Source organism: Nomascus leucogenys, chromosome 18 (assembly GCF_006542625.1).
Source record: "Nomascus leucogenys isolate Asia chromosome 18, Asia_NLE_v1, whole genome shotgun sequence".
In the NCBI taxonomy this organism is placed as follows: Eukaryota; Metazoa; Chordata; class Mammalia; order Primates; family Hylobatidae; genus Nomascus; species Nomascus leucogenys.
In genome coordinates this window covers 43,498,961-43,512,277 of record NC_044398.1, presented here as the reverse complement: position 1 = coordinate 43,512,277, position 13,317 = coordinate 43,498,961, and the positions used below count along the sequence as shown (strand labels likewise).

At 38.7% G+C, this 13,317-nt stretch overlaps 1 protein-coding gene across 8 annotated transcripts in view; it reads left to right on the top strand.

Annotated features, from left to right (window-relative positions):
- The window catches only part of ZFAND4 (zinc finger AN1-type containing 4), a 68,568-nt gene extending 62,794 nt beyond the window's left edge, over positions 1-5,774 (top strand). For 6 of the 8 annotated variants that reach the window (XM_030798366.1, XM_030798365.1, XM_030798361.1 and 3 more), the window contains 2 exons: positions 3,129-3,249; positions 4,805-5,774. In XM_030798366.1, coding sequence (XP_030654226.1) covers positions 3,129-3,249; positions 4,805-4,940 — 257 coding nt within the window. In that variant the 3' untranslated portion in view covers positions 4,941-5,774. Of the gene's footprint in view, positions 1-3,128; positions 3,627-4,804 lie in introns of those variants that run through there. The other 2 variants (XR_004026731.1, XM_030798362.1) reach the window with 2 other exon arrangements.
- Positions 5,775-13,317: the final 7,543 nt, after the last annotated feature.

The following is a 13,317-nucleotide window of genomic DNA, read 5'->3' as shown; positions in this document are numbered from 1 at the left end:
TTCATTTAGATTTGAAGTATCAGCTGCTAGCTGCAGTAGAGCTGTGTAACTTGCTTCCATTTTTCTCTCACCATAATAACTATCATTCTGAATTATCTAGAAGAGTCTGTGTACAATATTTTGATGCAAGTTTCATTTAATTGACTTCCTAGATTCCTCCATTGGTCCTCTATTTTCACTATAAGGTTTCCCTTGGAAACTGTATCCATTATTATAGTTTTAGCCATTGATTTTAGGCAGACAACTACCAACCTTGCATCTGGAACACTAATTTATTACTTTTTGCTGCCTTTCTGTTGGGTCAATTTTTGTAGATCCTGTTTGTTGGATGTTAGATCAAATACGAGACTAGGAAATGGCAAACAAGTGAATTACCTCAAGTACCTTTCATCTTGTTCTGAAAAGCAACTCTTCCCATCAATATGGTTTTATGGGTTTTTTTCTTTATTCATCTGTTCAGTACACATTTGAGAGAAGGCTTCAAAGAGGAGTTGATAATTGATGATGTCTTACAGGATAAGTCAAATTCTACTGGGTTGACAAGGTAGAGTTTATTTTAGAAGAGATTGCAGATGTGGAAGGACTTGGTACATCCTTCAGGGTAGGTATGACATGGTAAATTACAGTGTCTCTGGATAGTTAGGCATTATATTGGACATAATAATACCTTAAATGCCAGTCCAAGGTATTTAGATTTTTCCTGTTTATAGTTGCCACTATAAATCAATATGTTTAGTGATGGTTCCTAGCACACAGTAGTTGACTAATAGTTTTCTCTGAATGGTAGAAGGATGTATGGAAGCTGCTCTCACAGAGTACTGCACTTATATTTTTGTGCTGCCTCATTACTGTCACTGATGTATTCTCTGTCTCTACACATTTGCAAGAGTTCTTTTTTTTTTTAGACAGAGTCTCGCCCTGTTGCCTGGTTAGGCTGAAGTGCAGTGGCACGATCGCAGCTCACTGCAACCTCTTCCTCCGGGTTGAAGTGATTCTTCTGCTTCAGCCTCCTGAGTAGCTGGGACTACAGGCATGTGCTACCATGCCCAGCTAATTTTTGTATTTTTAGTAGAGACGGGGTTTTACCATGTTGGCCTGACTGGTCTCAAACTCCTGACCTCAGGTGATTCGCCCACCTTGGCCTCCCAAAGTGCTAGGATTACAGGTGTGAGCCACCGCGCCCAGCCTTACAGGAGTTCTTGAATGAAAAAAAGTATGGAGAATATCGAGTTAAGCATCCCCTAAGAAAAGAAAAAAAATGAAAATGTGACTACAGTGAATTAAATTATCATCAGAGATTCTTCCACCATTGTTTAAGGAAGAATATCCTAAGCCTGAATTTTAAAGATAGTTTCGAGTAGATTAACTTCCATTGGACATCTTGTAATATATGCCTTTCCTTGGTGTCCTGTGCAAGTGCAAGTAAATATCTTTTAAAAAATATTTTAAATAATGGAATTACTCCCTCACCTTTGTGAGATTTTCTTGGTATCTCTAAGTGCACTTGAGAAAGAAAACGTTTATTAACTGAGTTGGTACCCAGGCACCATTAGGAGTCACTCAGTTGTTTCAAATTCTGTTTCTAGTTTTGGCAAGATCTGGGAGTGTATTTTAGACTGGTAATAAAGAAGATTTAATTTTGCTGGGCTTGTGTACAAATTACCTAATCTCTGTTGTGACAAAAAAAAAAAAGACATAGAACCAATTAATTGTAAATCCAATTTTTTGAACCCTTTAAGAAATTCCAGACTTTTAGCTGCCAAATAAATACCAAGCTTAGGCCTCCTAAACCTTTTTCAGTAGTGGAGAAAAGGTCCCAGCACCATTGACACTACCAATTTTTCCTCACTCCTTCCACTTGTTCTTGCATTCTTTCTTTGCCTCTTGCTTCTTAGCCTTTGTGTGACACCAAGCACATATGTACTTGTACTGTTACTTTATCAACTATGGGCAGGAACTCTGAGCCTCTGCTTATGACTAGGGTTTGTTGGCATTTTGATCAGTTCTAAAAGACATTTCACTTAGTAATTAAAGACATTGACTTGGCCTGGCGTGGTGGCTCACGCCTGTAATCTCAGCACTTTGGGAGGCTGAGATGGACGGATCATGAGGTCAGGAGTTCAAGACCAGACCAGACTGACCAAGATGGTGAAACTCCGTCTGCACTAAAAATACAAAAAAAATAGCTGGGCGTGGTGGCACGCGCCCATAGTCCCAGCTACTCGGGAGGCTAAGGCAGAAGAATCACTTGAACCCGAGACACAAAGCTTGCAGTGAGCCGAGATCGCGCCACTGCACTGCAGCCTGGGCGACAGAGCAAAACTCTGTCTCAAAAAAAAAAAATTGATTTAATTCTTATATAATAACAGATGTGCTCTTATTTTTAAGGTAAAAACTCAAGTTGATACAGTAATACAGAATTCAGTAAATATTTTTGGAAAACTAGTAGTACTGTGAAATTGAACTGTGTACTGTGTTAGTTACTATTATTAATATGACATTTTATATAACTATAACATGCTTAAAACTTTCAGAGTGCTTTTTACATATATGGACTGAGTTGACCTTAAAGTGCTTATTAACCTAGAGAGAAAAATACATGTTCTATTATGTTAAAAATAAACATTGAAGTTTTGAAAGAGTAAATGACCTGCTCATGGTTTGATGGACTTATTGTCTGTGGTGTAATAGGACTAAAAGGCATGTTTTGTGATACTCTGGTACTCCTTTTTGGTGTGAACAAACAGAATATTTGTATGGCAATCATGTTCTCAGAGGTTTCACCAAATATGATTTTGAAGCAGACATTTTTCTTTATTCTCTGTCAAAATTTGGTGTACTTTATATAAACTTATTACCATTAGAAATAATCAGAAAAGTGGTGTGTATAAAAAGTTCTAAAAATATAAGTGCTAATCAGTAGAAACCTACCACATCTTAAAAGAAATATTTCCACTGCAACTTGACCTGTAGATTTTATAAGTAATTTTAGATATAAAAATAGCACAAATTAATTTTTATGGCATAGATATTTACTTTGATAGGACTATGTTTTCTGTTTTGCTTAATAGTATTTCATGTTTAGGATTTTATGCCTGTGTTAATCAAGGTGTCCTTTCTCTAAATAGGAGAATATGCTACTCATCACCTCCCACCTGTGAAAGCCCCTCTTCAGACGAAGAAGAAAACAACAAATCATTGTTTTCTTTGTGGAAAGAAAACAGGACTGGCTAGTAGCTACGAATGCAGGCAGGTTGGCGAGCTGGAGAAGCTCAGATGCTTTCTCTGTGATAACCCAGCTTGGGGATTATGCAAAATAAAATATTTAAATTGCCTGTTTATAACATCATTAAGATGATGTTCAAATAGCTATCTTCAGTTGAACTTAGAATTGGCTGAAGTAAAGAACAAGTAGATAGCTCTTGGATTTCCAAAAGACAAAAACAGATCCTTCCTTGTCCTTTAAGTTAGGAGGTTTAAACCAATCTGAGAGTGTACCTTTTTTGTCTTAGGATGAACCTGCTTGGATTTTGTTTGAATGGCACCTTGGAAGAACCCCTCCCTGAATATTCTATTAAAAATTTAATAAAAAATTAACAGTTAGTATAAAATAGATGAATAATATATTTCCAAAAAAGTAGGACCTTTATCTTACTGTAATTATTTATTTCATTAGTATTGATTGATATCCTCCAAGGATAATATGTCATATTATCTTGGCTGTCTGCCCTTAGATTGAGGCTAGGCTTGAATTAAAATAACTGCTGCGGCGGCCTTTTTTTTTTTTTTTCAGTACTGTAATCATAGGTCTCTGGAGCCTTAATGTCTTGGGCTCAAGCTATGCCCCTGCCTCAGCCTCCCTAATAGCGAGGACTATAGGCATGTGCCATCATGCCTGGTTAATTTTTTAAATTTTTTGTAGAGACAGATCTCACTATATTGCCTAGGCTGATCTCAAACTCCTGGCCTCAAGTGATCTTCTCACCTTTGCCTCCCAAAGTGCTGGAATTTCAGGTGTGAGCCGCCACCACACCCATCCCAATCCCTGCTTTTTAGAGTGTATTCGGTTCAAATGAAAACAACCTATTTTGCTACTAGAAATATTTTTAAAAATCCTTTCATGGCATAGTTAGGTTTTACTATTTTAATTTTATCATGAGACAGAATTTCTCAGAAATTCAGAATTCTTTCAGATTTACTAGGTATAAGAGAACCGATGGGCATATTTATCAGCTTTTTGCAATTTTACTACTGATAGAGTTCTATACCCTGTTTCATTCTTTTTTTTTTTTTTTCTTTTTTCTTTTTGAGATTGAGTCTTGCTCTGTCACCAGGCTGGAGTGCAGTGGCACGATCTTGGCTCACTGCAACCTCCACCTCCTGGGTTCAAGCGATTCTCCTGCCTCAGCCTCCCGACTATAGATGCATGCCACCACACCAAGCTAATTTTTGTATTTTTAGTAGAGATCGGTTTTCATCATGTTGGCCTGGATGGCCTCGAGATCCACCCACCTCGGCTTCCCAAAGTGCTGGGATTACAGGCTTGAGCCACTGCACCTCGTCTACCCTGTTTCAGTCAATAATGACTTCTTTATCATAAATTGTCATCTTCATAGACAATTAACTTGTTCCTTTTGGGGGTGTGTATGCTTGTTTACGAATGGAAGGGAAATGTCAGCAGTGAAATTGCTAAAAAGAACCAAAGGGCCCCTGTTGGACTACCTGAAGTCAAGCTCCTCTCTCCCAGACAGATGAGCCTTTCATAGAAATACAACTATTCACGTAAACTTTTTTTGTGCTTTAGATGTGGAAACAACTTCTGTGCATCTCATCGTTATGCAGAAACTCATGGCTGTACCTATGATTACAAGAGTTCAGGGAGGAGATACTTGCACGAGGCAAATCCTGTGGTTAATGCACCAAAACTTCCAAAAATCTAACTCTTCCTCTACATCTTACTGTTCTGCCTGGGAATCGTATTATAATGACAGAAGAAATATTGTTTAGACTATTATTTTTGTTCGACTCTAAAAGATTTGCCAAATAACAAAAGCATAGAATGCATACTGTTGGAGAACAAGAATGCTACTGTATTTTACATCTTTATTTCTTGGTGAAACAAAAGTTTTAAAAGTAGTTTTAAAAACTTTACACTGGAATGATTTAGCTTTGTTATTGCATGTCTTGTGTTAAGTGTTTTGTATATGATATTGCAGTTTTACTAGACAAATCTTCAAAAGATGCACTTTAGGAAACGAAATATTTCCACATTGTACAGAATTAGCAGTCACGTAATGAATGGCTTTACTCAAATTGAGCATATGGGTTTTTTCTTTTTCTTTCTTTTATTCTTCTCTTTCTTCTTCTTTTTTTTTTCAGAGGTGGGATGGGTGGAGATTTTAAAAAAATTCCATGTGTGAAAGTTTACTGGCTTTATTAGCAAGTTCCTTTTTACTTCAAGCTACTTTCTATAAAAAAGAACATTTTTCCAGTGTGGTTTTTAACAGATAATATATTTCTTCCACATTCAGATTAGCATTCAGACATGAATCCATTCTATAAAACACATCATGTTCATGATAGTGTATATTTTACTACCTTTTGAATGTTAATTTTAAAATAGAAGATGTCCCACTTGCCATTAAATATAGAAGCCAACTTTTTACCTTTTGAAAAATGGCTACATTTAAAACAAAATCTCACAGCTTGGTTTTTCTTATTTGTTGAGTGCTATTACCAGGAGAAATTCAAATAAATATTCAATTTCATTATGAGTTTTATTATTTATTTATAATAGTTTTTCTTTTATAAAAATAATTTATGGCCGGGCGCGGTGGCTCACGCTTGTAATCCCAGCACTGTGGGAGGCCGAGGCGGGCGGATCACGAGGTCAGGAGATTGAGACCACGGTGAAACCCCATCTCTACTAAAAATACAAAAAAAATTAGCCGGGCGTGGTGGCGGGCGCCTGTAGTCCCAGCTACTCGGAGAGGCTGAGGCAGGAGAATGGCGTGAACGCCGGGGGACGGAGCCTGCAGTGAGCCAAGATCGCGCCACTGCACTCCAGCCTGGGTGAAAGAGCGAGACTCCTTCTCAAAAAAAAAAAAAAAAAAAAAAAAAAATTAATTTATAAAAAAAATTTTTCTTTTCTAAAACCATTTAATTAAATGAGTGATTTATTTTACATGGATAAAATAACTATCGGTATAAAAGTATTCTTTTAGGAGATTAAGGACCCTGTTCCCCAGGTGTAACCAGAAACCACTAAGGCATTTGGGAGGCCACATACTGTGTAGAAGCTCAGTTCAGACTGATGCTGAACCCTGGTAAACAACTAGCACCCAACCCAGGTAGACTCTGCAGCCCTGGGGTAACAGACTCTGCTAAGAGTACCAGAAGGCTAACTTAGGAGCTGTGAGGGGCCCCTTCCTCTACTTAAGGTTGAATGAACTGGAGAGCTCACTGCCCCGTTCCTGTAAGAATGAAATGTTGATGGAGACAGCTGCCTTCAGACAAAGAGGGCAGTACATTCATAAGAGGGAATGGCTAAAAGTTAGCAGAGGAGCTATGCAAATGGGGGTTGAAGGCACGCTTTTTAAGAAGTGTGGATATAAGTAGATGAAAAATACTTTCATCTGTGTTATGAATAATTCAGTATTTCCTCCTGTATCAAGAAAACACGTGTTTTAGACACTTAAAATATAAGAACTGCCTTACAGAGGTAGACTGCTGAGAAATGGACCATAGCATATTTATTCTGCAAACAAATATGAATGCTTAGGGCCTACTTGAAGTAGTGTACTATGCTTTTTAAACCAAGACTGTAAGTAGAAGTAAGTCTCATTCTAAGTTTTACTAAAGATTGTGGTGAAAGTTAAGTCTTTTTACTAGTTTTCAATAACTGACAGCTGAACTATTTTAATTCAACAAGTTATATCATTATATTGAGGGGCATTTCTTTGTGCTTTAAATTCTTATACAGACACATTTCCAAATTTTAGAGACATTGTATCTGTCTTTGCATTTCCAGTAATTAGCAGAGTAGATTGCATGTAGGTACTGGTTAAACATTATTTGAATAAATTGATGCATTGGACAACTTAACCATGATTTTTTGTGTTTTTTTTTTTTTGAGATGGAGTCTTGCTCTGTCACCCAGGCTGGGTGCAGTGGTGCGATCTCAGCTCACTGCAACCTCTACCTCCTGGGTTCATGCGATTCTCCTGCCACAGCCTCCCGAGTAGCTGGGACTACAGGTGCCCACCACCATGCCTGGCTAATTTTTGTATTTTTAGTAGAGACAGGGTTTCACCATGTTAGCCAGGCCAGTCTTGAACTCCTAACCTCAAGTGATCTGCCCATCTCAGCCTCCCAAAGTGCTGGGATTACAGCCGTGAGCCACTGCACCTGGCCTATGATTTTTTTAAAAAGGCATTTACATTGTTTTATTTAGCTAAGCCCATTTTCTGTGACGAAGTTCAGTTTCTGGATTTTTTAAAAACAGCATTTAGTTTTAACAGCACTAAAAGTTTTAAATTTTTAACTTTTGGCTATGTGTAATATTTTCAGGTTATATTTAATGTAATCATTCTAAAAAGGGAAATCCAAATACTCAGGTGTTCTTAAAATCCTATCAGTGTACCTGTAACTTGTGGAGACAATTATTTTTTAAAAGACAGGAATTCATTTTCTCATATATGTTTAATGTGATTTTTCTTTTCTTTTTTTTTTTTTTAGACGGAGTCTCACTCTGTTACCAGGCTGGAGTACAGTGGCATGATCTCAGCTCACTGCAACCTCTGCCTCTGGTTCAAGTGATTCTCCTGCCCCAGCCTCCTGAGTAGCTAGGACTACAGGTGTGCACCACCACGCCCAGCTAATTTTTATATTTTTAGTAGAGACGGAGTTTCACCATGTTGGCCAGGATGGTCTCAGTCTCTTGACCCCGTGATCCACCTGCCTCGGCCTCCCAAAGTGCTGAGATTACAGGCATGAGCCACCGTGCCTGGCCTATGTTTAATAAGTTTCTAAGCCATCAAGATGAATACCCAAATTTTGCATCTAGTCATGTTTTTCAAAGTGTAAGCCATCTACCACTCCTGGAACGTGAGATAATTTTAGGTATTACATGGGTGAACATTTGTAATAATTATCTATTTTAATGTATTAGAAAATGTAAATTTAAGCAGTTTAAGTTGAAAATAAAATAAAAAAAGATTTAAGTTAAAAATGTTGGTTTAAAATTGGCAAGGATTAATATAGCAAAAATCATAAAAATAAAACAATGAAATTTAAGGAATGAAGGCATGATATTTTAAGTTTTCTTTGAAAATTAAGTTAAACTTTTGAAATGGTTGATGAAACTAATATACATGGCTTTAGAAAAACTAAGGGTTAAAAAGTAAAATTTTATCATCAACACCCCCCTCCAATTTCTTCTAATAATCAATTTTAGTTTTTCTAGTTGTTACCATCAAAACACTAGCCAGTATATTTTAGACATTATTTTATTCTACTCTACTATTAAAAATGAGGAATTAGCTTAACAACACATTACCTCAAAACTTCCTAATTTTTGTCAGTGTATTAGTCTTTTCAGGCTGCCATAATGAAGTACTATAACCTACAGAAATTTTTCTCACAGTTCTATAAGCTAGAAGTCTCAGATCAAGATCCAACAGGGTCAGTTTCTGGTGAGGGCTCTCTTCCTGGCTTGCAGACAGCTGCCTTCTTGCTTTGTCTTCACATGGCCTTTGACACACAAAGTGGGTTGTGGGTGGGAGAAGAGCATGAGTGCTATCTGGTGTCTCTTCTTATAAAGACACTAGTCTTGTCAGATCAGGGCCCCACCCTTGTTACTTAATTTAATCTTAATTACTGTCTTACTCCAAATATAGCCACACTGGGGGTTAGGGCTTCAAAATGGGAATTTTGAAGTGGGGGACACACTCATTCAATCTGTAACATACTGTCCGTGGCCTGCCAAAATCTATGTTCTTGTCACATGCAGATATATTCCCTTCCATCCCAACCACACTAAAAGTCTTAACTTGTTTAAGTATCAACTCTAAAGTCTAAAATCCAAAGCCTAATTTAAACATAAATCAGATATGGCCGAGACTTTTGGTACCATTCATTCTGAGGCAAAATTCCTCTCCAGCTTTGAACCTGTGAAACCAGACAATATGCTCTTCCAAAACACAATGATGGGACGGGCATAGGAAAGACATGCCATCTCAGAAAGGAGAAACAAGAAAGAAAAAAAGAATGACAAGTCCCAAGCAAGTCCCCAAACCTGGCAAGGCAAATCCCATTAGGTCTTAAGGCTCTAGAATTATTATTTTTGGTTTGATGCTATGCCCTCCAGGCCCGCTTGGGTGGCACTGTCACCCTTATGGCACTGGGCCTCAGCCTTGTCCCTGAGGCATTGGGCAGTGGGATCCTGGCCTCCCCTGAGTGAAAAGGCCCCACCCTTTGAAATGGAGGAGGAACTAGCCCTGACTCTTAGGCCTGTGGTGAGAATGGCAGGCTGTGGTTCACGGACAATATTTGAATCACTTTTGAGGCCATTCTTCACTTTTTAAAAGGATAGCTCATGCTCACAGCCAGATAGCTCTGTTGTCTGTTTCTGTAGAATCTGAGAAGTCCTAAAGCCTTCTTTCATTCCATTCTGATTTTTCCTGTCCCCTTTAGTCCCGGCTGGCAGTATCTCTAATGGTACAATCCCATCTCTGTTCTTGGCTTCTGCTCAGGTGGCTGATTAAATCTGTAGTTCACACCCACACTAATGTTATCAAATGGTTGTTCAGCCACATCTTTAATGTTCTCTTCAAAACAAGCTTTCTCGTTTCTTTGCAATACGGACAGGCTTGAGAATTTTCTATATCTTCAAGTTCTAGTTTCTTTTTGCTTAAAATTCCTTCACTCTATTTCCTTGCATTTTAAGTGGTAGAGAAACCAAGTTGCTCCTTCAATACTTTGCTTGGAAATCTCCTTAGCTAAATTTAGATCCAATTTCATTGCTCACAATTTCTGCCTTCCACAAAACACTAGAACACAACTATTTCTTTCTTTCTATTTTATAACAAGAATCTCCTTTGTTTCTATTAAGCTGTTCTGCATTTCTACCTAAGACTTCACCGACGGGCCCTTAAAGTCCATCATGCCCACGAACATTCTGTTGATGATGATATATGTATACTGTAAGAATATGGAGGCCTTCTCTCTGGCTCTCCCCTTTTCTTTCTGAGCCCTTATAAGAGTTACTTTTAATCCAATCACCTGTTGGACCATAGCTATCAACAGTCCTTCAGGACACTATAGACTTTTTTTTAGCATGCAAGTTAAAACTCCTCCAGCCTCTCACCATTACCCAGTTCCAAAGCCACTTCCACATTTTTAGGTAGTTGTTACAGAAATACCACACTTTTTGGTACCAAAATCTGCATTTATCTGCTCAGGCTGCCACAACAAAATACAGTTGGTCCTCCATATCTAAGGGTTCCACATCCATAGATTCAACCAACTGGGGATAAAAATATTTCAGTTAAAAAAGGATATTTGCATCTATGTTGAACATGTACAGACTTTTTTTCCCCTCTCATTCTCTAAAGCAGTGTAATTACAAGAGGATGTGCATAGGTTATGTGGAAATACTATGCCATTTTATATAAGAGACTTGAGCATCCACGGATTTTGGGTTCTACAGGGGGTCTTAGAACCAATCCCCCATGGATACCAAGGGGGTATCCGTGAGTGGCTTAAACAACAGAAATTTGTTTTCTCACAGTTCTGGATTCTAGAAGTCCCAAATCAAAGTCCAGCAGGGTTCTTTGTGGGTGAGGGCTCTCTTCCTGGCTTGCAAATGGCAGCCTCCTTGCTATGTTCTCACCTGGCCTTCCCTTGGTACATGTGCAGCAGAGTGAGGGGCAGTGGGGAGAGAGCAAGCTCTTCAGTGTTCTTTCTTATAAAGATATCAGTCCTATTAGATTAGAGCTCTACTCTCATGACCTCTTTAGCCTTAATTACTTTCTTACTCCAAATAGAGCCACGCACGGGTTAGGGCTTCAATATAGGAATTTGTGGGAGGGGGGACATACACATTCAATTCATAAGTCAGTTATTTCAAATTCCCTATTCTACTGCAGTTAGACTAGTCCATGTTACCATAGCTTTTACCTGAGCTATTGCAATAGGTTCCTACCTAGGCTCCCTGAATTACTTCTGTGCCCTTTACAACCTGTTTCTACACTTAGCCAGAGTGAGCTTACAGAAACAAAACTTTGAGCACATCAGTGTTTGAAATATTTCAGGACTTCCTTTGTTCTTAGAATAGACCCTATGTTACTCTGTTTGGCCTGCTATAACAGAATACTATAAAAACAACAGAAATGTATTTCTTACAGTTCTGGAGACCAGGAAGTCCAGTATGAAGACACTAGCAGATCTGATGTCTGGTAAGGGCCTACTTCTTCATAGGTGACCATATTTTCATCTTGTCCACATGGTGGAAGGCACAAGGGGCCTCCGTCCTGGGTCTCTTTTATAAGGGCTCTACTCCCATTAATGAAGGCTCTGCCCTCATTACCTAATCACTTCCCTAAGGCCCCACCTCAAAATACCATCACACTGGGAATTAGATTTCACCCTAATGAATTCAATGAGTTTTGGGAAGACATAAACATTCAGTCTATGGCAGAGCCAAATCTTTAACCTTTCCTCTTCCTGGTAAGGCTTCTGTTGTCTAGCCCACTCTTACTTCTCCAGCCTCATCTTGCACTATTTCCCTAGGCTTCCTGGGATTTGCCCACATTCACTTGCTTTTAGCTTTTCCAGCCTGTTTTCTCTTGTTAATACCCACTCTTCTTTCAGATGTCAACTCCATCATTACTTCCTGAAGGAAGCCTGCCAGGAAATATTCCTATCTGGGTCAGTGCCTTTCCTCTTGAAACCATTTTCCTTCCCTGAAAGGAAATCCAAATCCACAACAGGTTTAATTGTGTGAGCCTTTGAGTTGGACAAGATGGCAAGTCCATGAAAGCAGGAATTGCTCTCCTGCCCATCTATCCATCCATGCTCCCAAGCCATCACCAGGCACTGTGCTTAGGCCTTCAATAAATATTTGTTGAATGAATGAAAAAGCTTTTAAGAATGTATTAAGTCTCGGCTGGGTTTGGTGGCTCACGCCTGTAATCTCAGCACTTTGGGAGGCAGAGGCAGGTAGGTCACCTGAGGTCAGGTGTTCGAGACCAGCCTGGCCAACGTGGTGAAACACCATCTCTACTAGAAATACAAAAATTAGCCAGGCGTGGTGCCAGGTGCCTGTAATCCCAGCTACTCAGGAGGCTGAGGCAGGAGAATCGCTTGAACCCGGGAGGTGGAGATTGCAGTGAGCCAAGATCATGCCACTGCCCTCCAGCCTGGGTTACAGAGCGGGATTCCGTCTCAAAAAAAAAAAAGAAAAAAAAAAGGGCGCGGTGGCTCATGCCTGTAATCCCAGCACTTTGGGAGGCTGAGGCGGGCGCATCACAAGGTCAGGAGTTTGAGACCAGCCTGGCCAGCATGATGAAACCCCGTCTCTACTAAAAATACAAAAAATTAGCTGGGCGTGGTGGTGTGCGCCTGTAATCCCAGCTACTTGGGAGGCTGAGGCAGGAGGATCGCTTGAACCCAGGAGGTGGAGGTCGCAGTGAGCTGAGATCATGTGAAGACTCCATCTCAAAAAAGAAAAAGAATGTACTAAGTCTTTTTTAGTGATCTATCCACTTTAAGTAGTATCTGTTAGCCCTAAAGCATATTACGTTCTATTAAATTATAGCCTTTTCTGCCTTTTTTTTTAGGTTGACTTAAAATCTGACACTAATAAAGTTAAAATACATTTTTTAGAAATATTTACTGAAGATCTAATTAGTATGAGAGTATGATATCTTTTCTGTAATCCAAGATCACTAAACCTGTGATAGGCAAAGGTTCATTTTCTAAACATAGAGATAAAACTGATTCCCCTTAAATTCCTTCATTGTCTAAAATTATGCCATCGTTTATTTTGCTTTTTAATTTCCTTTTTTTTTGAAGCTCATGGTGTTTTGTTTTCTCATTACTTTTCTTGTTTATTAATGTCATTGGAAAAATATACCTGGATCTTATCATCAGATTAAGACTGTCCCTATTAAGGCTACTAATCATATAATTAGTATATTGAGAATTACTCTTCTTGAAGACATTCTTCACATAATCATTTGACTTTTATCTTAGTTTAGTATTCTTATAATTTATGTTGAAATACTTTCAACTTTATAGAAAAGTTGTAAGTGCAGA